The sequence below is a fragment of the Ruditapes philippinarum genome, unplaced genomic scaffold (assembly GCF_026571515.1).
Source record: "Ruditapes philippinarum isolate M1 unplaced genomic scaffold, ASM2657151v2 ctg10426_1_1_1_1, whole genome shotgun sequence".
NCBI lineage: Eukaryota > Metazoa > Mollusca > Bivalvia > Venerida > Veneridae > Ruditapes > Ruditapes philippinarum.
The window spans coordinates 10901-32824 of record NW_026861940.1 but is presented as its reverse complement, the minus strand read 5'-3'; the positions used below and the strand labels follow the sequence as shown (position 1 = coordinate 32824).

The 21924-nt window shown below is 33.6% G+C and overlaps 1 protein-coding gene across 1 annotated transcript; it reads right to left on the bottom strand.

The window, feature by feature from the left end:
• Positions 1 to 3013: 3013 nt before the first annotated feature.
• On the bottom strand, positions 3014 to 18922 carry LOC132717430 (non-structural maintenance of chromosomes element 4 homolog A-like). Its single transcript, XM_060700900.1, has 10 exons — positions 18797 to 18922; positions 14812 to 14892; positions 13782 to 13912; positions 11535 to 11659; positions 11056 to 11158; positions 10507 to 10606; positions 9357 to 9451; positions 8886 to 8934; positions 6143 to 6237; positions 3014 to 3106 (listed from the first exon to the last, which is right to left on the bottom strand). Exons 1-10 carry the CDS (start codon positions 18894 to 18896, stop codon positions 3014 to 3016), a joined length of 972 nt encoding a protein of 323 aa, XP_060556883.1. The 5' UTR covers positions 18897 to 18922.
• Between the last annotated feature and the right edge of the window lie 3002 nt (positions 18923 to 21924).

Genomic DNA, 21924 nt, shown 5'->3' with positions numbered 1-21924 from the left:
TAATTAAATGTGTTATACTAGTAGCGTTTTTCATTACATTTCTTGATCAGTCAGTTTTTACATAAATTTAAGGGTTTGAAATTTTTTTTTTTTTTTTTTCATTTTCTATATATTTCAATATTTTTAATAACACTCTTTGTTACTGCGTTTTTTAGAAATGATATTTTTATTTTTTACAAAGACATAATATCCATTAAGTTGTAGACATTTATATTTTCAAGTGCTATATATGAATGCTTTTATTAGCAATAAATGATTGCTTATCGTTATATATTGTTGTATTATCTATTGATGTCCTATTCCATGTGGCAGAAGGGTTGCCTTTACAGGTTGTGACACCAAAGTTGCAGCCACCTTTTAACCTGTGCAGGATTGTAAGAGGCGACTAAATGGGTTCGAATTACTGGAGTCTATGCATCTCTTAGCTTCAGCAGGTTAGGTGGTTTTGATCCCTGGTGTTGCTTTAAGTTTGTAACACCCAAGGTTAGCCAAATCATCTTTTCCTGTTTCTGCACCATATTACATAAATTGTGTTGGTGCATTGCCCTTAAAACCAAACAAATCATCTGGCATGTATGCTATGTCTTCTACATCAAAGACAGTTATCTACGAGTTTGCATAAAATTTATTATTGCATTCTTTATGAGAAATTTCTCAATTAAAATGTCATTACTTGAAAAAAAGAATTAAAAGGTTGCATCACAATGATGATTTCATGCTTGAATTACTTCAATTGCGCAACTTTGCATAACTGTTGAATATCTGATGTCATCTTTAAATGCATCTTTTTTGATGAAAATAGTTTAAAGTTGTGCTGGTTTTTTTTTTTTACGAACTTGTCTCTACAAATACAGAGTTGTTTTCCAATGACTTCCAGCAAGGAGATATGTGGTCCTACATACTTTTAAGTACAGAGTGATTTTCAACAACTTCCAGTCAGGTGATGTGGTCCTATATAATATACTAAGTACTGTGTGGTTTTCAACAACTTCTAGTAATATAGTTGCAACATTTGTGATAAAATCCCTCACTAATTGACTACAAAATCTAACTTTGACCACATGGACAAGACACAACTCAAAATACTTTCATTTTCCAGTGACCTCCAAGTGAGACATTGACCTTTGACCTGGTTCATGCACAATACATTGTCTCATAGTAGTTATCATTTTTGTATCAAGTAATAATGAAATCTATCCATGCATTTATGACAGTAGATATGCTAATGGCAAAGTGAGCGACTTATCTCAAGTGACCTTGCATACATTGACCTAGATTATGTTAGCTAGACTCACAAATGAGAACATTTTTGACATACTCCCTTTATCTAACAAATTGTCCATACACACATTTTTAATTGTAAATCTTCAACCTTGGAAGCGTGATCTTAAAATTGGCCACAGGGACACAAATTTTGTGTGCACCACACCATCTCAAATTATGGAAAGTTTATTCTAAGTTTTATTAAAATCTCTCAATGTGTGCAAAAGTTCTGCCTCAGGTAAGCATTTTCTTTTGAAATCTGTGACTGACATTGATGTCCATTTCATACATGACATGTTTCATGGTGGTGAATATGTGTATAAAGTTCTACTTAAATCCTTGCATGCATACAGAAAACACCACATTAAAAGATTTGAATCAAGACAACCCCTATATGAAATCTACTATTTTGAGAATCAGATGGATGTCACATCAAAATGTATTTTATTATAATATAATATGTGTCAACATGTAAATATAAAACTCCCCCCCTTTTTAACTTTATAGCTACTGAAGACTTTATAATAATACATATCTAACAACAAGGTAAGGGAAAAAATGACAGTAAATTTTGTAGGACAGACAAAACTTGAGTGGAACATTATCTGTCTTATAATAAATGAAAATAATGACTATAAAGTCTAATGTAAAACTAGTTGATCAAAGTGTATAACAACAACAACTTTCTGTCTGTCTTTATTACGATTAACAAGCAATATTATAATAAACATTATGTACACATGTTGTTTAGAAAAAAAAATAATACTGGAAACTTGAACAAGTTATAAAAATATTTTTTTCTACAGCTAAAATTAAACCAATTAACATGCACAATAATAATATACATACATGTACAAAGTAATTTATACCAATAACAGGCAGTCAAAAGTAAAGAAATCAAGTCAGACTGCAGATAAATAGGTCTACCGAAATCTATAATGGTGACATAGATTGCTTTATAAATGTCATTTGCAGTAAAACATATAACAAGCAAAGCATACAACAGTAAATTTAAGTAAAATACTTTTAACAAAATACCGTAAAATTCCTAATAAACGCCCCCGGGGGCTTAACATTTTCCAAAAGGGGGGCTTTTATTACAGCACATTTTTTCCTTAAAAAAATCACTGTAAATACATTTAGTGTTAGCAAGTGTTGGTAATAACACTAAAAAGTGTTAAGATTTTAAAGTTCATATTATACATATTTGTGTTTACTATTAAATACTATGGATTCTGAATGATTTGAATAAAATTATGGCTTAAATTATGAGTTCAGCACTGATGGGTAGATTGTTTTCCTTATCAAAAGGCATGGGGGGGGGCCTTTATTAGGGGAGGGAAGTTTATTAGGAATTTTACGCGTAACTTTATTCTATAAGTATTTTTGACAGATTTTTAATAATTTTATGAATATAACAAATGTAAGGCACAAAAGTGTTATAGGATGGGTTATATTATTATATATGTACAAGACAGCAACATGCATTACTATGCATGATTGGACCATAGCATTATTCTCCTCCAAAATTGTTTCCCCTTAATGATCCTCAAAACTGCCATCTTTCACTACTTTTCGGTCATATATACTCCAACTAACCTTTTTTTCCCCCACTAATCAAATCCATCTCACAAAAAGCTGCTTGTTCCAATTTTAAACTTTATATTCAAACTTATTCAATTAACAAGCCTGAAAGATCTTTATTCGACTCGGATTCTTGGAACATGATTCTTCTTATTAAAGTTGTCAATCAATCACCATGACCATTCTGTGCTCCATTTTCTTGGCTTTCTCGAGGTGGAATTGCAGCTTTCCTCAATTTTTTAAAAATTTTCACAAGTTCCTAAAACATAAATACTATTATTACAAAAATATCTATAGAAAAATCAAATTAAAATATAAATATTGACAAGAGAGTCATAGTGGCCCACAAATTGCTCACCTGAGGTAAATAGTTTATATTGAAAAAGAAAAAAATCAATTATTAGCTCATTCCTATATTAAATTCCATTAAAATGCTGCCAAAGCAGGTGAGATGTCATTAAATATTTAAGCTTATTCCAATCTTTGGCTCAAATGTGCCATGTTGGTCTCAATGTTGGATTACTTTTTGCATTTTTTGTAAAAGACCACCAAACAATCATTCCTGCAGAGTTTCATCAAAATCTACCAACAACAGAAGAGGAGATGTTCAAAATTTAGTTTAACATAATATTAACATGTTATGAAGTAAATATTGTTCAAGAATTATGAAAAAGTATATAAAGTATTCAAGAGCATGTAACAAATAGATCTATTATGTGAAGGAACTTGCTCTGTGTTTTAATTCCTCTATATCTGATTGTGAATCAGATAATATTTTCCATTTTAACAATTTTATTGCTAGAATATTTAGGAAAAAGATCTTTCTACATGTATTTTTTTAAGCATACTGTGGTAAAAAATACTGACGTATGGGATGATATCGAGGTGTACTTTTGTTTTAGTTGGGATTTACATCGCACCAACACGGTATAGGTAATAAGTTGACTTTTCCAGCATTACTTGTGGAGGAAAAGCAGAAACCAGAAAAACCGTAAGCTAGCTTGATAGCTTCTTCACATGAAAGAATCCAAAGCCCCTGTCAGGAGTCAAACCCATCGCGGTGAGGGCCAAATGGCTTGAACAATCTTAACCATTCGGCCATGGACGTCCCATTTTTATTTTATTCAGATATGCAGTAATATGCATAATTAACAAGACCTATCATTATTCTCACAATCATGAAGAATTGGAAAGGAAACAACAACTATGGCTATTCCAATCTGCTGAAAAAAATCTTAAAATCGATTTCAACAATTACAAAAAATATTTTATTTTAAAAGAACCATATTCTCAAACACTAATGTTGATACATGTAGTGTAAATTAGACAAGACAATGGATATTCTTTTATCTGAGATTCTGAGATGAATCGTGTGTATTGTAACAAAAACAGTGTGGTAGTGGTGAAATAATGTAAGCTACCCCCTCATATTTTATAGAACAGGGAGTGTGTGATGGTGAAAAAATGTATGCTACCCCCATTTTATAGAACAGCGAGTGTGTGGTGGTGAAATAATGTACGCTACCCCAATTTTATAGAACAGGGAGTGTGTGGTAGTGAAGTAATGTACATTACCCCCATTTTATAGAACAGCTAGTGTGTGGTGGTGAAATAATGTAAGCTACCCCCTCATATTTTATAGAACAGGGAGTGTATGGTAGTGAACTAATGTACGCTACCCCCATTTTATAGAACAGGGAGTGTGTGGTAGTGAAATAATGTACACTACCCCCATTTTAAAGAACAGCGAGTGTGTGGTAGTGAAATAACGATGCTACCCCCTCATATTTTATAGAACAGCAAGTGTGTGCTGGTGAAATAATGTACACTACCCCCTCATATTTTAAAGAACAGCGAGTGTGTGGTGGTGAAATAATGTACACTACCCACTCATATTTTATAGAACAGCGAAGTGTGTGGTGGTGAAATAATGTACACTACCCACTCATATTTTATAGAACAGAGAGTGTGTGGTGGTGAAATAACGACGCTACCCCCTCATACTTTATAGAACAGCAAGTGTGTGGTGGTGAAATAATGTACACTACCCACTCATATTTTATAGAACAGAGAGTGTGTGGTGGTGAAATAATGTACACTACCCACTCATATTTTATAGAACAGAGAGTGTGTGGTGGTGAAATAATGTACACTACCCCCTCATATTTATAGAACAGCAAGTGTGTGTGGTGGTGAAATAATGTACACTACCCACTCATATTTATAGAACAGAGAGTGTGTGGTGGTGAAATAATGTACACTACCCACTCATATTTTATAGAACAGAGAGTGTGTGGTGGTGAAAATAATGTACACTACCCACTCATATTTTTATAGAACAGAGAGTGTGGTGGTGAAATAATGTACACTACCCCCTCATATTTTATAGAACAGCAAGTGTGTGGTGGTGAAATAATGTACACTACCCACTCATATTTTATAGAACAGAGAGTGTGTTGTGGTGAAATAATGTACGCTACCCCCTCAAATTTTATAGAACAGCGAGTGTGTGGTGGTGAAATAATGTACACTACCCCCTCATATTTCATAGAACAGCGAGTGTTTGGTGGTGAAATAATGTACGCTAACCCCTCATATTTTATAGAACAGCAAGTGTGTGTGGTGAAATAAATGTACACTTCCCACTCATATTTTATATCAGAGTGTGTGGTGGTGAAATAATGTACGCTAGCCCCTCATATTTTATAGAACAGCGAGTGTGTGGTGGTGAAATAATGTACACTACCCCCTCATATTTTATAGAACAGCGAGTGTGTGGTGGTGAAATAATGCATGCAACCCCTCATATTTTATAGAACAGGGAGTATGTGGTGGTGAAATAATGCATGCTACCCCTCATATTTTATAGAACAGAGAGTGTGTGGTGGTGAAATAATGTACGCTACCCCCTCATATTTTATAGAACAGCGAGTGTGTGGTGGTGAAATAATGTACGCTACCCCCTCATATTTTATAGAACAGCGAGTGTGTGGTGGTGAAATAATGTACGCTACCCCCATTTTATAGAACAGCAAGTGTGTGGTGGTGAAATAATGTACGCTACCCCTCATATTTTATAGAACAGAGAGTGTGTGGTGGTGAAATAATGTACACTGCCCACTCATATTTTATAGAACAGCGAGTGTGTGGTGGTGAAATAATGTACGCTACCCCCTCATATTTTATAGAACAGCGAGTGAGTGGTGGTGAAATAATGTATGCTTCCCTCTTATTTGTTTATATAAGAAGTTCATCCGTGTTAGAATTGTATATAGATTATAATTGAAGATTTTACCTTCCAGTCTCCAGGTGTGATTGACATGACAGTCTGATGACGTCTCTGACTACCTTTCTCCTTATTTTTCTGTGCCTCAGCTTGGTCAACTGGGTCTGAATTGAGATTTATAGATCTTAACTGATATGATTATGTCTTAATTGAGATAAATTAGTCTGAATTGATGTACATATGTACTTATATCTGAATTGAGATAAACAAGTCTGTAATGATATGTCTGAATTGAGATACACAAGTCAGAATTGATATAATATTTAGGTCTGTATTGCGCTAAACAGGTCAGAATTGATATACATATGTACTTATATCTGAATTGAGACAAACAGGTCAGAATTGATATAATATGTCTGAATTAAGATAAATAGGTCTGAAAATTATGTGCTACAACATAAACAGAAAATTTCATAATCAGGTATTACTTGATATTTTATTAACATCATCCATATATACATATATATATATATAAGAAGCCATGTTTTAATTCCAAAGAAAGCACTTATGTATGGCACCTTTAATCTCAGCATGCCCACTCAATTTTAAATGTAGGGGTACATGTACCCCCTGTCATTGAAAATTGGGGGTACATTTCAAAATCTGGGGGTACACATAAGTTTAAACGTGTTTTTGTTTGTAAGAACATTTTATATAAATGTAGTATAATATAGTATAATTATTGTTTTGTTTTGTTAATATTTTTCATGAAATTATTTCATTTTAATGCATCAACACATGGAAAGCGTTTTCTGCTTGGTTTTTTTTTCTCACTTTTATACCAAATCAAATTTTATTCTGGTTAAGTAAGTCCACTCTATAGACAAAAAGTTTATATTTGTAAAAAAAAAAAACGTAAATGTATAGGCAGCGTGTAGCGGAATGAATAGGAATAGTGTACTGTGCTTCACACAGTGTGTAAGAGATTCATTCGATCGACAATTATTTTAGCAAATATCTTCAAAATGGGGGCAAATTGAAGATCGATATTTAAAGATTTAATGCTGATTAAATAATAAAGGAACAATTCATTCTCATGTTTGGCTTGGAAACTGAGAATTTTTGCGAAATTTTAGGGTTTCTGAAATTCCGGGGAACGTGAAATCACCGATGTTTGGGATCAATTTTCGGATCAAAGGAAAGCGTACGTGTATTTTGGTTAGTTGTCCTGGCATTTCGGCACAATATGTTAAATTATTAAAACTCTTATAGAACGTTTTTGCAAGAATGAAACGAAAGCAAAATTTTGCTTATAAAGTGCCGAAAATTTCGAGAATAATTCAAAATTACACTCATTTGTAATTTGAGAAAACAGTCTTTAAACTTGCGGCGTAAATAGTCGATATTCTTATCCTTTTGTCGGTAAAATTTGCTAATTTCCAATCAACTGTTGATCAAAGATGTTAAATTATCACCTCGTGTTATATCTGGTAATTAAATGTATAGCGCGTGTATACATTAGTCTGATCTCTATTGCGTGATAATGATTGAAGGTGTTATCGCTGATTGGCTAATCGCTTCAAGGGTCGATGTGCATAGGACCGCCTACCTATAGACTGACACGCGCTGACGTATTATTTGTGTATTTGTGGTCGTTTGATGCGTCCCCAGGCAAAATTAAGCGTACATTATTAGGCTATCCCAAACATTCATTCTGACGATTTACTTTGCGTGCATGTACATGTACCCCCTGCTTACATTTTTTATGCGTGCATCTAGAATTTTGTGCGTGAATTACGCACTGTAGTGCGTGAATGGGCATGCTGAATCTAATGACACTTGACAGTTACAGATGTATATAAGTTTCAAAACATTTACTCCTCAATAATTGAATTTTCACCAAAAATTCAACAAACATTTTCTAATATTCAAACAAGCTAAAACAGCTGTGTTATATAATGTTCAATACTAAACATTTTATCCAATTTTATCCAATCAAAAATTATCATATGAAAATGAAGTTGCCATGCCTTTATAATGATCAAAATTTGTCATTTAAATTTTAAATTTTAGTACTGTACAAGTATATTTTCATTGCATTTAAATTCTAAATTTTAGTACTGTACAAGTATATTTTAATTGCATTTAAATTCTAAATTTTAGTACTGTACAAGTATATTTTCATTGCATCTAAATTCTAAATTTTAGTACTGTACAAGTATATTTTCATTGCATTTAAATTCTAAATTTTAGTACTGTACAAGTATATTTTCATTGCATTTAAATTCTAAATTGTAGTACTGTACAAGTATATTTTCATTGCATTTAAATTCTAAATTGTAGTACTGTACAAGTATATTTTCATTGCATTTAAATTCTAAATTGTAGTACTGTACAAGTATATTTTCATTGCATTTAAATTCTAAATTGTAGTACTGTACAAGTATATTTTCATTGCATTTAAATTCTAAATTGTAGTACTGTACAAGTATATTTTCATTGCATCTAAATTCTAAATTGTAGTACTGTACAAGTATATTTTCATTGCATTTAAATTCTAAATTGTAGTACTGTACAAGTATATTTTCATTGCATCTAAATTCTAAATTGTAGTACTGTACAAGTATATTTTCATTGCATTTAAATTCTAATATGTGATATTAGATCATGTATCTTACACCTGCCAACAACATCCATATATATTTATTTCATTGTTCTCATGCGTGGTACTAAATATTATCAACATTATTATTAATTGTACCTAAGACCATCACTTAACCATGTAAAAACTCATACAAAATAGTTTTCTTACATATGGTGGGCAATCCTTCATTATCTATGACCATCTTGGCTAAACCATCCTGAAGAGTAAAATAAGTTTTTTTCTAATGTTTACAAAATTATAATGTTAGAACAAAATACACAAACTGACTTACCAGCACACTTCACTATTCTGCAGTGTTTGACAGTAAGAAAAAAGGCATAACTGTGTAAAGGTAACTCAGAGTTATGGGACCTGTGTCAATCATGTCAAATAATAATAGAGAATAAGAGTGTGAAGTTTCTCTTCAGTAGCTGCACGCAAAAATTTAACCAAAGTGTGACGCCGAGGCCTGGATGAGCACAATACCTCTCCTTATTCTTCAAACAGTCTAACTTAAGATAATTATGTAACATGTTCATGAAATACAAAGTAAAGTAATAAAGGATGAAGATGTACATTCTATAAGTGCAGACTTATTCTATCTTACTTCAGAACAAAATATATACAGGCAACACTTACTCTGATAAGGAAAGAAACATGGAAGATATTCTCAACAGTGCGACCAAATGAGTCTGGATTTAACACAAAATCAAAATAACTCAGAGGGTCTTTCCCTGTAAATATATAACATAAATTTTCACTGAAACACAAAATACTGTTCTAAAGTCATTTAAAAAACAATCTTCATATATCTTCATTAATCCCAACTTCACCTTTACATTGTCACTTTTGATCCAAATCTGCTCTCTTCTTTTGGATTTGTTTATTTTATAAAAAAAAAAAACGTCATGCTTTTGTCAAATTAAGCAATTGCACAAACATCAGTTTAATTGTGTTTTCTATCTTCATAAGTAATATATCTGTGTGGTCTGAGGAAAACAGTGAAAAATGTTTCCTGTAAATGAAATTACTGGTATTAAATGGTTGTCTTTTTGTTTTGGATTGTAGTGTTTTCCTCAGCAACATTTTTTGTTCTGTTTTAAGTCACACCAACACTGTCAAGGTCATAAAGAAGTTTTATAAGTGGAGTAAGACCTAAGGTGCCTCATCGTTAATTATGTTTCAGACACATGCAGGTACCTTACTAGAACTGCCATTATGTAAGCTAGATGCATAGCTTCCTCACATGAAAGAATCCAAAAAGTCTACGGTGGGTTAAGAATCAACAGCTATCAGGAGGAAGTCATTTGATGTCAATGAATTTAACCACTCAGCCGCAGACAAATAAGACACAGTTTCTGGTTGTATCACAAATTTGACGGAAATATTATGACATTTACACATGTACATGATAACCCATACAAACATACATTCTTCTATCCATTACCTTAGCAACACAAAGTGCGCATATCTCAGTATCACATTGCCTGTATTACCTAAACTATCTCCCATAAATGAACCGCGCCATGACAAAACCAACATAATGCGTTTGCGACCAGCATGGATCCAGACCAGCCTGTGCATCCGCGCAGGCTGATCAGGATTCATGCTGTTTGCTTACCAACCCTATTACAAGTAGAGAAACTGCTAGCGAACAGCATGGATCCTGATCAAACTGTGCGGATGCGCAGGCTGGTCTGGATCCATGCTGGTCACAAACGCATTATGTTGGTTTTGTCGTGTCGCGGCTCATTAATGTTTTACAATCAAATATATGAATTTCCCTCACCATCACCCATCTGTTGGTATAGATCTCTCAGTATTTGTAAAACCCTCTCTACTTCTTCTGTTGTTGCCTCGCTCTGATCTGTTGTCTTAAAATCCTTCAGCTAAAACACAATATCAACATATTTTATAGAATAATTCTTTGTAAGACAAAGACGACAAAGTTACAAATCTAAATTACATTACTGTTATATTAATGGGATTACAAGACCTGAAAAATAGAAATTAGCAGCCAGATTTACAGTCTTTCCTTTTGTATGTTTTACCAATTATACTTAAAACTGTCTTTCTACAATATTTATTCAAAACCTTTGAAATTAAAATTTTAACAAATACCTTTAAAAATTCATATGTCAAAGGATAATCATATTTAAAATAAGAAAAAATCTTTGTCATGTTTTCAGGTTAAAGAACTTGTTTCATTTTTAGTATACAACATCCTACAGAAATATGCCCCTTAACATTCAAAACTTTATAAATTTGCACTTAAATAGTTAACAAAAGAAAGAAAAATATTTGTATATTTGCCAACAGTTTAATAAACTGTACTTACCTGTTGAGGCACAGTTTCTTTCCCAACAATGTTGTCTTTTTCTTTTGGAGCCCTCTGTTGTCTTTCCTTCACAGGTTTAGGTCCTCTCTCAAATGACCCAAGCCTAATAAATACAAAATACAGTCCTTTCTAAGCAAAATACAAGAGACACAGAAAGGCTAAGAAACCAGATTTTCAATTATCACCATTGCATTATTATTGTATTATAGCTTACAAACTCTATTACAAGTAGAGAAACCGATAGCCAACAGCATGGATCCTGATCAGACTGTGCGGATGCGCAGGCTGGTCTGGATCCATGCTGGTCGCAAATGCATTATATTGGTTTTGTCATGACGCGGCTCATTTATATATTGATACGTTTAAAATTGGCAACATTGAAGTTTTTGCATGACAATAACGACAAGGCAGGATCAAGGGATCATAAAATTTCCAGTTAAATGATGAGAGTCTACATAATAATTTATAGTAAAACTTACATATACTGGAAGGTAGGTGCTCGTTTAAAGAATGGCTGAGTGGCTTTACCTAACCTTGCCCAACCTAATGCAGATATTCTTGCACTTTCTGACTGGGATGCAGTCTGTCCACCAACAAAATTAATCTGAAAATTCACAAAACTTCATTATACCAACAACATACCATTTACCTTATCCATTTTTTGTAACAAACTTACTTTGATTTAAAACTGCCTGTCTCTTTTTCAAGGAATTTCAAATCATAACATTACTAGAAATGGGTCCATAGGACATGGATGCACCAATACTCCACTATTTTGTCAGTCCACTGATGTACAGAAGGACAGTAAGACAGAGGGACAGACAACCGAAATTCTACATGACTCCTCCTACCACTAAGTGGTTGGGGTATAATAACGCCATCCAATTTTTCCGACATTGTTGACATCTTGAATTTTTCCAATATTAAGAATTTCTAATCTCAATTTGATATCCTAAAATATGCTTAATAGAGCATAAAAACAAGCTACACAAACTACACATGCTGACCAACAGCTCTGTAAAGTTGAAAATTTTTAGGTCAAATACTTTTTGAGTTCCGCAAGACACAAGCTTAAAATTGCAAATCATTTACTAACTCAAGGACCATAACTCTACTAATACTCAATAAATCCACAAGCAAACCCCCAAGTGAATAACTACACATGCTTACAAACATTCCTGTAAAGTTTCAGGACTCCAGATCAAATATTTTTTTGGACTACGCAAGACACAAATTAAAAATTGCAAATTTATATTAAGTCAAGGGCCATAACTCTAACAACAAGGGCAACATTGTGGCAATACATGACCATCACAGAAGCTTTTGAAAGAGATGAGGGCATTATAGATATGCATATAGGAGATAATATGGGCTGGGCAAAATCCAGAAAATATCTAGATATATTATCATCTCTAGTTTTCTTATATCTGAACTTTGACCCCTATGTGTGACATTGACCTTGACTGCAGGGACTTACATTTTGCTCTGGATAAGGGTATTTCAATGACCTCTTAGTGTGACCTTGACCTTTAACCTAGAAACCTGGTTCATGTATGTGACACAGCTTCTCGAAGTGGTGAACATTTGTATGAAGTTTCATCAGAATCCCTCCTCCGTATGTGTAGGATACATGCTCCGGACAAAATCTCTATATTTTATCATCTTTAGTGACCTTGACAATCATCTTTAGTAAACTTGAATTTGCATATATTAACCTAAATTACATGTTTCACACCAGTAGTCATGATAATGAACATTTGTGTTTCAATCTCTCAATAAATGATAATACACATTTTCATATTTGTATCTGAAATTTGATCCCTATGTGTGACCTTGACCTTGGCTGCAGTGAGCTAAATTTTGCATGTGGCACTCTGCCTCATAATAGTGAACATTTGTGCCAAGTTATAATTAAATCTCTCTATGCATGTAGAAGTTTTGCTCCGGACCAATGTTTTTTTAATGACCTCTAAGTGTGACCTTCACCTTTGACCTGGAGGCCTGGTTCATGCGTGTAACACAGCTTCTCATAGTGGTTAACATTTCTATGAAGTTTCATTAAAATTCCTAAATGGGTGTAGGAGATATGCTCTGGACAAAAGTCAGACACCAATACCCCTGGGACACACACTTTTAGAGCTACATGTGACACAACAGTTTGGAAAAGATGCACAGACGGACAAGGGCAAATTTAATTGCTCCACACTCCAAAGAGTGGAGTAATAAAAATGCAAATAATGTACATGACATAGTTATGAGTCTTGGATATTGACCAAAAATTTTTGTAAATTTCTGCCACAGAAAGAGACCACAAATTGTAATTCTAAAAGCATGAAGCAAGTTTTTAAGTGAATGCAATCAATGGTTTTAAGAAAGATTTATGCTGCAAGCCAAACTTTTAAACCAAACATTTTAGAAATTCAGTAAATATCAATGTCAGAGGTTATGTCAGAGGTTATGACCTTCTGTAAGCTAGCTAGATAGCTTCCTCTGGCACATGAAACAATCCAGATGAAACAAAGTCAGTGGCGACAGGGAAATGGTCCCAAGTCAATCACTTTAGCCACCTTGCCACAGAAACCTCAAAAGTATGATCACAATCAGCTTCTACTCCAAAATTATATATTAAACAGAGAATTTGATGCATATCAATTTCAAGTCCATCAAATAATGATCTTCAATAATTTGCAACTGCAAGACAATTTAATGTAAAAAATATAACTTACTAATTTACTAGCAAATTCTGTAGGCTGAAATCTCACAAACTCTGTATGTAATGCCTGAGCTTTCATGCGCCCAATGTTGGCAATCATCGACATGGCTTGAGAGTCCAGCGCAACCTCCCGAGCACATTTAACTAATAATATTAAACAAACAATTAAAACATGTAGTATTTCAAACATGCAATAGTTTAGAAAACATTAGCATAACAAAATCATCATCTTACATATCTAGAAATGAATATCAGTTGCTATGAACTTTAATGTTATAAGACGCATAATCTGCAATTCAGCGTTTTTTCCTTCTTGAAATGATAAGAACAAGAGCTTTCAGTAGGACAGAGGGCTAAATTATGTTCAGTGGAAAAAATAGGATGATTTTATCCAAAAAAAATTTATGGCAAAGTTATGAGTCTTTGATATTGATAAAGAAGCTTTAAAAGTTCATAAAGGTCATATTTCATTAAAAGTATCAGCCTTAAAAAGTGACCTCTATTTATGATCCAAAAGATAAAATAATATTGAAGGCACAACTTAACATGCAATTTTCTAAGTTCACAAAGGGCCCAAACTCTGCCAAAATCCATGCTAAAAGTAATAACCCTTAACAGTGACCGCCTATTATGACCTCAAAATGAAATAAATGTGAGAAGTTACAAGCAAACATCTTTAGTGGTTGATGTGACATGATGTTGTACAAAAAGTTGCTCCAAAGTCTTATGCGATGTCAATGTGAGAAGGATAGCCCTACTCTTCTTTAAATAGTAGTGCTAGACATAACTACATTTGTAATATCACCAGCACACCAGTACTTACATACTGGAAAGCACATATCAAAATGTCAAGTAATCAAGGACCCTTTAAGCACAATTCAGGGGATACATGTAACAAGTTTTAGATTGTTTCCTGTTTCCGTAATTACAAAAATAATGTGCAGTTCTTGACAAAAATATTATAAATTTATGCAAGATTCAAAAACTTGCTTCACAACTGAACATCATAACTACAACCATAATGTTTAAATTTAATTACTTGCCTGGTTTAAACAATTCATCAGCTTCTCTGAGTCTTTCACTGAGCTCATTTGATTCTGGGTTGATCAATTCTTCACGATTCTCTACAAATAAAATTAAAGAATAATATACATGTTAACTTGAAGATATATTTTAACATGTGGTTGTATTGGCGTATATTGTAAGCTGCAGTTTCTAGCCATATAATATAAATCACATGTTACAAGCCAAAATTTGTATGTGAAAAAAATCTGATGGAATTTTTAAATATTCGAAAATTTTAAATATAAGAATGACACCTTCAGCGATCGACTTTTGTTTTCCATTTTGATACACAGAATTGACCAGCTCTATAAATGCAACAAATGTACCTCAAACAAAAACAAAAGCTGTCACAGGAGACAGCAAAGCTGTCAGATTTCTGACACGATTATTGGTGGACTTTCCATACAGGTCCGTCTTCAGTGTTCACGTCATGCCATAGCATATAAACGGGTAAGCTGAAGCCCTTAATGTACTTCTCACTTCCCCTTGGTATGTATATGTTGTAAAGAAGACACAGGGCATCAGCAGAAAATTTGAAGACTGGGGACGGCGAAAATATCAGAACTTGTGCTTTGGACCAGCTGCTGATGTCCTGAATAAAGCCGAGGGGAGTGGCCCTACAAAGTAGACTTCGGGTCGACGAGGATGGTGCGCTATGGTGCGTGAGCTCCTGGCATCTCCTGGATTAGACCCTACTGCACAATGTATATATTACAGATGTAATACCTGTATATGTAATATACTAAACTAAAGAAAAAGGAATGAACCTTATATATTCCTGGTTGAGACCCCAGGGTTTATTCTAGGATACAGCCAAATTCATATCTTTGGCTAATATGCTTTGCACTCATATATCGGGGGTTCTCATATTTAATAATTTTCGTGGCATCATTTTCGGTCGTGAATTGATTGGACTCTCCAAAAAGCATCAATTTTTCGCCGACACTTATAATATAGTTATTTCTATTAATTACTACCATTAGAATGCATACTAAACATATTAAACACATAAATATAAATCTGTCAATGTCATTTCAATTACAATTATTTCTTTTCTCATTTATATACGTTATTTTCAACTAAGCAGCAACAAAAAAGAACAAAAATTGTATCTTCGCCAAAACATTTGTCACCGGGACTTATGCCAAACTTAAACCAATGTCCAGAAATATATTGAGTGCAGTATAGAATTTGAGCGGGTGCAACGTAACTACCAAAATGAGGCCATCCAATCAAAATCCCCGAAAATATGAGAAAGCTTCTGAGCGACACAGACTACTGATAGTGAAAGTAGAAAGATTTAGATAAAATTTCTTACTGACATAGTTTATTTTCATATTTTAAACAGTTCTTTTTTGTTTGTCATAGTTTTTACTTACTGTTGATGTTTTTTTGTCTTCCAATTACTATTAATTTAACAAGAACTGTCGGAGGACAGTAACGCTCGACTATTCGAAAATTTGTCACAAGGGTGTTTCATTGAGTATAATAATGCTTACCTATATGAATACATAAAATTGTCCGAAAAGGTACAAACTCTTCAAGTTTCAATACATTCCCTTCAGTAGTTATGGAGATACAAGCTTACATGCAAAAACTTAACCAAGAATTTCTAAGTCAAAAAAGGGGCATAATTATGTTAAAAAGCAAATTAGAGTTATGGGACTTGTGCCAATCATCTTAGATAATCACAGAGAACAAGTGTGTGAAGTTTCATTCAATTCCCTTCAGTAGTTATGGAGATACCAGCTTACATGCAAAAACTTAACCAAGAATTTCCAAGTCGGAAAAGGGGCATAATTATGTAAAAAAGCAAATCAGAGTTATGGGACTTGTGCCAATTATCTTAGATAATCACAGAAAACAAGTGTGTGAAGTTTCAATCCATTCCCTTCAGTAGTTATGGAGATACCAGCTTACACGCAAAAACTTAACCAAGAATTTCTAAGTCGAAAAAGGGGCACAATTATGTAAAAAAGCAAATCAGAGTTATGGGACTTGTGCTTATCATCTTATATAATCACAGAGAACAAGTGTGTGAAGTTTCAATCAATTCCCTTCAGTAGTTATGGAGATACCAGCTTACATACAAAAACTTAACCAAGAATTTCTAAGTCGAAAAAGGGGCATAATTATGGAAAAAAAACCCAGAGTTATGGGACTTGTGCCAATCATCTAAGATAATCACAGAAAACAAGTGTGTGAAGTTTCAATCCATTCCCTTCAGTAGTTAAGGAGATACCAGCTTACATACAAAAACTTAACCAAGAATTTCTAAGTTGAAAAAGGGGCATAATTATGAAAAAAAGCAAATCAGAGTTATGGGACTTGTGCCAATCATCTTAGATAATCACAGAGAACAAGTGTGTGAAGTTTCAATCCATTCCCTTCAGTAGTTAAGGAGATACCAGCTTACATACAAAAACTTAACCAAGAATTTCTAAGTCAAAAAAGGGGCATAATTATGAAAAAAAAGCAAATCAGAGTTATGGGACTTGTGCCAATCATCTTAGATAATCACAGAGAACAAGTGTGTGAAGTTTCAATCCATTCCCTTCAGTAGTTATGGAGATACCAGCTTTCATACAAAAACTTAACCAAGAATTTCTAAGTCGAAAAAGGGGCATAATTATGAAAAAAAGCAAATCAGAGTTATGGGACTTGTGCCAATCATCTTAGATAATCACAGAGAACAAGTGTGTGAAGTTTCAATCCATTCCCTTCAGTAGTTATAGAGATACCAGCTAACATACAAAAACTTAACCACAGGGACGCCGACGCCGACGCCGACAAATGGGTGACTGCATTAGCTCGATTATTCTGCGAATAGTCGAGATAAAAACGGTGGCTTAAATTTAAAACGTTAAAACACCGAAAATTCGGGTCAACGGCATACTCCGGAGTAGTCCAATAGATTAGACGTTACAGGCTTGTTATAGTTTTATGTTGGTCAAGCCTGACATCTAATAGTTATTGCTCATAAACGCGTAGCATTTTGGAAAAATTAAAAAATGTCTGTTGACTTGCCTTTCAAGCTTTATTCAAAAGCTTATCTTCTGTTCTTTCAATTGCATGGTCTATCATTTAACAAAAACTTTCAAACAATGCACTTACCAATTAAAAATAAAATATAATTATCAGTCTATTTCGCTCATCGGCCATACTGGTTAAGTAAAGCGTTTTACAGATTGATTCCAATTTTTTGAACGGAAAACTGTATTCGAACACACTGACGGTGTATGGGCAATTATTTCGTTGAAAAAATATTCCGTTAGAAACTTCTGGACTCATTTAAACGCTTGCATTTGAATTAGCCAATCAGATTTTGCGCACTGTATGGCGGCCATTTGTATATCGGCTGTACAAGGAATTTAATTAAATGAGAGGATTTAATCATGACTTTTCGGACGTGACAGTTCAATTATTTTGTTAAAAGGTATTTATTTTTTAGTTTTGTTCATAAATAGGCCAAAATTAATGTAAATACATGTACTGTTTTAATTGTTTAAATTCATTAGATCTAAATCGATGTCTAATGTCAATTTTTTTGCTACACGATTTTGCAAAGATCTGTTAAGACCTAACGTAACATGGAAAATGAAAAATGTCAAATATCAGATTAATGAATGAGAAATATGAAATAGGTTACGTATATAGGTCTTATAATTAGGAATAACTCCGGAGGTAAATTATCACCACTTTGTGCTTCAAAATTAACCCTCTAAGGGCATGACTGGTGACATGTCCGGGGTCCGTACTCTACAGCGAAAGCTGCATTTTGTGCCCTTACGGGCAGATGGACTCTCATTAAGCATTAACTACACACACACACACCTGAAGCTAACTAGAAGTTGCAAGTTTGCAAAGTGATGATCACTGATGATGCTAATACATCTAAAATCATGTGACAGAAAGAACAGTAGGCCTACAAATTATATAATGTAAAAATGTTTTTACATTTACCTTGAAGCTCGTCAATTAAATTCCTGTATCTTAATCTAATTTGTCTCCTTTCTTCACGGTTTTGCTGAGTTTCCTCTTGAAATCCTTCGTTATCCGCCATTTTCAACGGTGTTGTAGTAAAGCGTGTTTTTGTCCGTTAAAGCGAAAGTCTATACAGATTTCATGCCCCTTGTCTATACAAATTTATCTGCCGTAAACCGTCTGACAGAACGATTTTCAGCAAAAACATCCGGAAAATGGCCGCCAGCCGATGTTTTCAACTAGACGAGTATGAAAGGGAATACAGTGTTAGATATCATCGAGGATATGGAGTGACCAAAGGGTTTCAGAAGTCTTGGTATGGTTCTTTTGTTATATTTTTGTTATTATGTTAAAAGGTTTCTTTTTACAAGATTAAAGCTAACATCTTTATCAGTTTATTTCTTTGCGCCAATTGCGCATAGACAGTCTTTTGACGTTTTGTGATAAAATAATATTGTTGAATCTCTTACTTGTCATAATCACGACAATCATCGTTCATCATAATTCGCAGATGGGGTTCAGATAGTATGAGTTACTTCCCTTACGACGGGTACCGCCTTACGACCTTAGTTTCTTATATGCAATTTGCAGTTAAAACTTAAATGTGAATCTTGATCTTGATATACGGTGTGACGTCAAAGACATTGTTTACACCGGCCTTTGCAATTATCAAGCGGCTTAGGGCAACATGATACCGGGTTACCCTCTCTAATGATTTTTGCGAATGAGTGAAACAAAGGTGTTAGTCGCATTGAATGATTGATTTGACATAAACATTTGTTTAATCTTGTTATTCATTTAATATCAAAATATAGAAAAGATAAAAATGGAAAAAAATGGATTTGTGTTATATCGTTATGAATTACGGATAGGGCGGACCGTGAGACGCAATCCGGTCAACTCGTCCCCTGGTCAACTCGTCCCCTAGTCAACTCGACACCTTTTTGGTCAACTCGTCCCCTACTTTTGGTCAACTCGTCCCTAATATGGTCAACTCGTCCCCTACTTTCGATCTCTGTCTTTAAAATGTCTTTAAATAGTTCTTTCATGTAAAATATGTAAAATTAATACTGAATTTGATTGATATCGAAATATTAATAAAATAATTACGTCTTTTTTACGTTAAATTTTAATGATCTTTATCTAAGCGTACGAGCATAGCTTTGATGTCAAACTACAAAGACAGGTAAGTTTACAAACATTCAATTAATGTTTAAGTAATCGGAGTTTTAATGATAATTAAAACTAATATTAGGTCCAACTCTTTGATGATTTTTACCGCCTCCCTGAATGGATTAAAGACTGACGACAGATTAACAGAAATTAGAAGTGCTAAAAACTTTATGTCGGTGCGTATTGATCTCATTATAGAAGGATCGTGTCAATTAAAAACATGATAATTGTTTGTTGGGAAATTGTCAATATAAAAGTTGCCCTGATAAATATAAGATCGGTTTAAATTATTATTATTATTATTATTATTATTACATGTATATATGTTGATATAATGATACTACTAATATATACATGATATCGATGTTTAAATGCTCATGCTCTTCTCATGTTGTATATAACTGCCGCAATTGAATGTATGGCGAACATGTACATGTTTATATGCTAATAAAAATAATAAAAATTGAACTACATTTAATTATTAAAAAATGTTTTATTGTTTTGTTAAATGGAAAATCCGAAAATATTGAATAATTTTAAACCGTGTCGTTTGCTTACAATAATAAGAACATATTTAATTTAGGTAGTCAACTGAATGAAAACATTATATTACAGGTATAACAATCGCCGACTAAAGATCAGATAAGTGAAGGAAGACTACGCCGCTACCGGAAAAAGTACTACTACGCCGGAAAAAGTACACCTTTCTCCAGGGACAGGCTGTGGGATAAGTACAGGAATGGGGAGTTGTCATCAACGGGTCTTCTAAGAGAATTCGGCAACTTATACAAGCCACAAGAGTCCTAAGATGTCCAAAAAAAGACAATGAAATATGTGCATGAAAAACACAATGAAAGCGTGAAAGTGAAAGTGAATATATATGACATAATATTGACAAAAAAGACATTCTATATGATATTTTATCATTGCATATAAAACATGTTTTTATACATTAAATGTTTTTGCTATTGATCATCTTCGTGTTGTTTTTTTTTTCTGTATGTAATTTAATCAGAATTATGCATATATATCCTTATTATTAGATGAAACTCCAAATATTCGCATACAAAAAGCGTCAAAATATGTCCAATTCAGTAATTTTATAATATATTATTTTAACAGTCTATAATGATTGATGAACTATATGAAAAACAAGTAATAATAAAATATAAGGGACGAGTTGGGGACGAGTTGACCAGAGCACGAGTTGTCCAGGGGACGAGTTGACCAAAAAGGTGACGAGTTGACCAGAGGACGAGTTGACCAGAGGACGAGTTGACTCTGAATCCCGTGAGACAGGGTGGACCATATGTTTGGATGGGGCGGACCATATTTTGGGACAGGACGGACCCTGACTCAAGACAAGGCGGTCTGGAATTACAAACAAAATTGCGCACCTATCCAGAATTTTTTTTTTTTTTGGTGGAAAGTGTCTAACAGTCTTGATGGAATATTTTATCTTTTTTGACTCCTTTTTCTTGGTTGACTTCCTTCAATTTTGATTCCTTTGACAAGTTAGTTTACATCATGAACTTTAAGATGCTGTCTGTTTAGCAAATTGATTTACATTGACGATTAAGAAATAATATATCCCAAACTGTGATTTTATTGCTCATTGGAGTTCGGATGCGGGGAATTATATCACGAGGGCATAGCCCGAATGATATAATGGTGCGCATCCGAACAACAAACAGTGATGTTATCAAGCAATAAAATCACCGATTTGGATATATTATTTCGATTCTAACACGACATCAACAAATAAATGCTGCCCGTGCATGATAATTAGCTAAATTGCGCCTGATTTGTGTCCGTACTTATTGTCAGCGCGTCACATTTTTAGTGGTTACGTCACGTGTATAATGATTACGTCACATGTCTAAATATAGAACGTCAAACAGTGATTTTATAGCATGATAACACACACTTTCAGT

What these genes read in the sequence shown, in the direction of transcription:
- LOC132717430 (XM_060700900.1), bottom strand. Translation starts at nt 18,896, where the DNA reads ATGGCGGATAACGAAGGATTTCAAGAGGAAACTCAGCAAAACCGTGAA. An exon ending in TTTAATTGACGAGCTTCAAG is followed by an intron (nt 14,893 to 18,796) that starts GTAAATGTAAAA and finishes TTTTATTTGTAG; the next exon opens with AGAATCGTGAAGAATTGATC. An exon ending in TCACACCTGGAGACTGGAAG is followed by an intron (nt 3,107 to 6,142) that starts GTAAAATCTTCA and finishes TTTATGTTTTAG; the next exon opens with GAACTTGTGAAAATTTTTAA.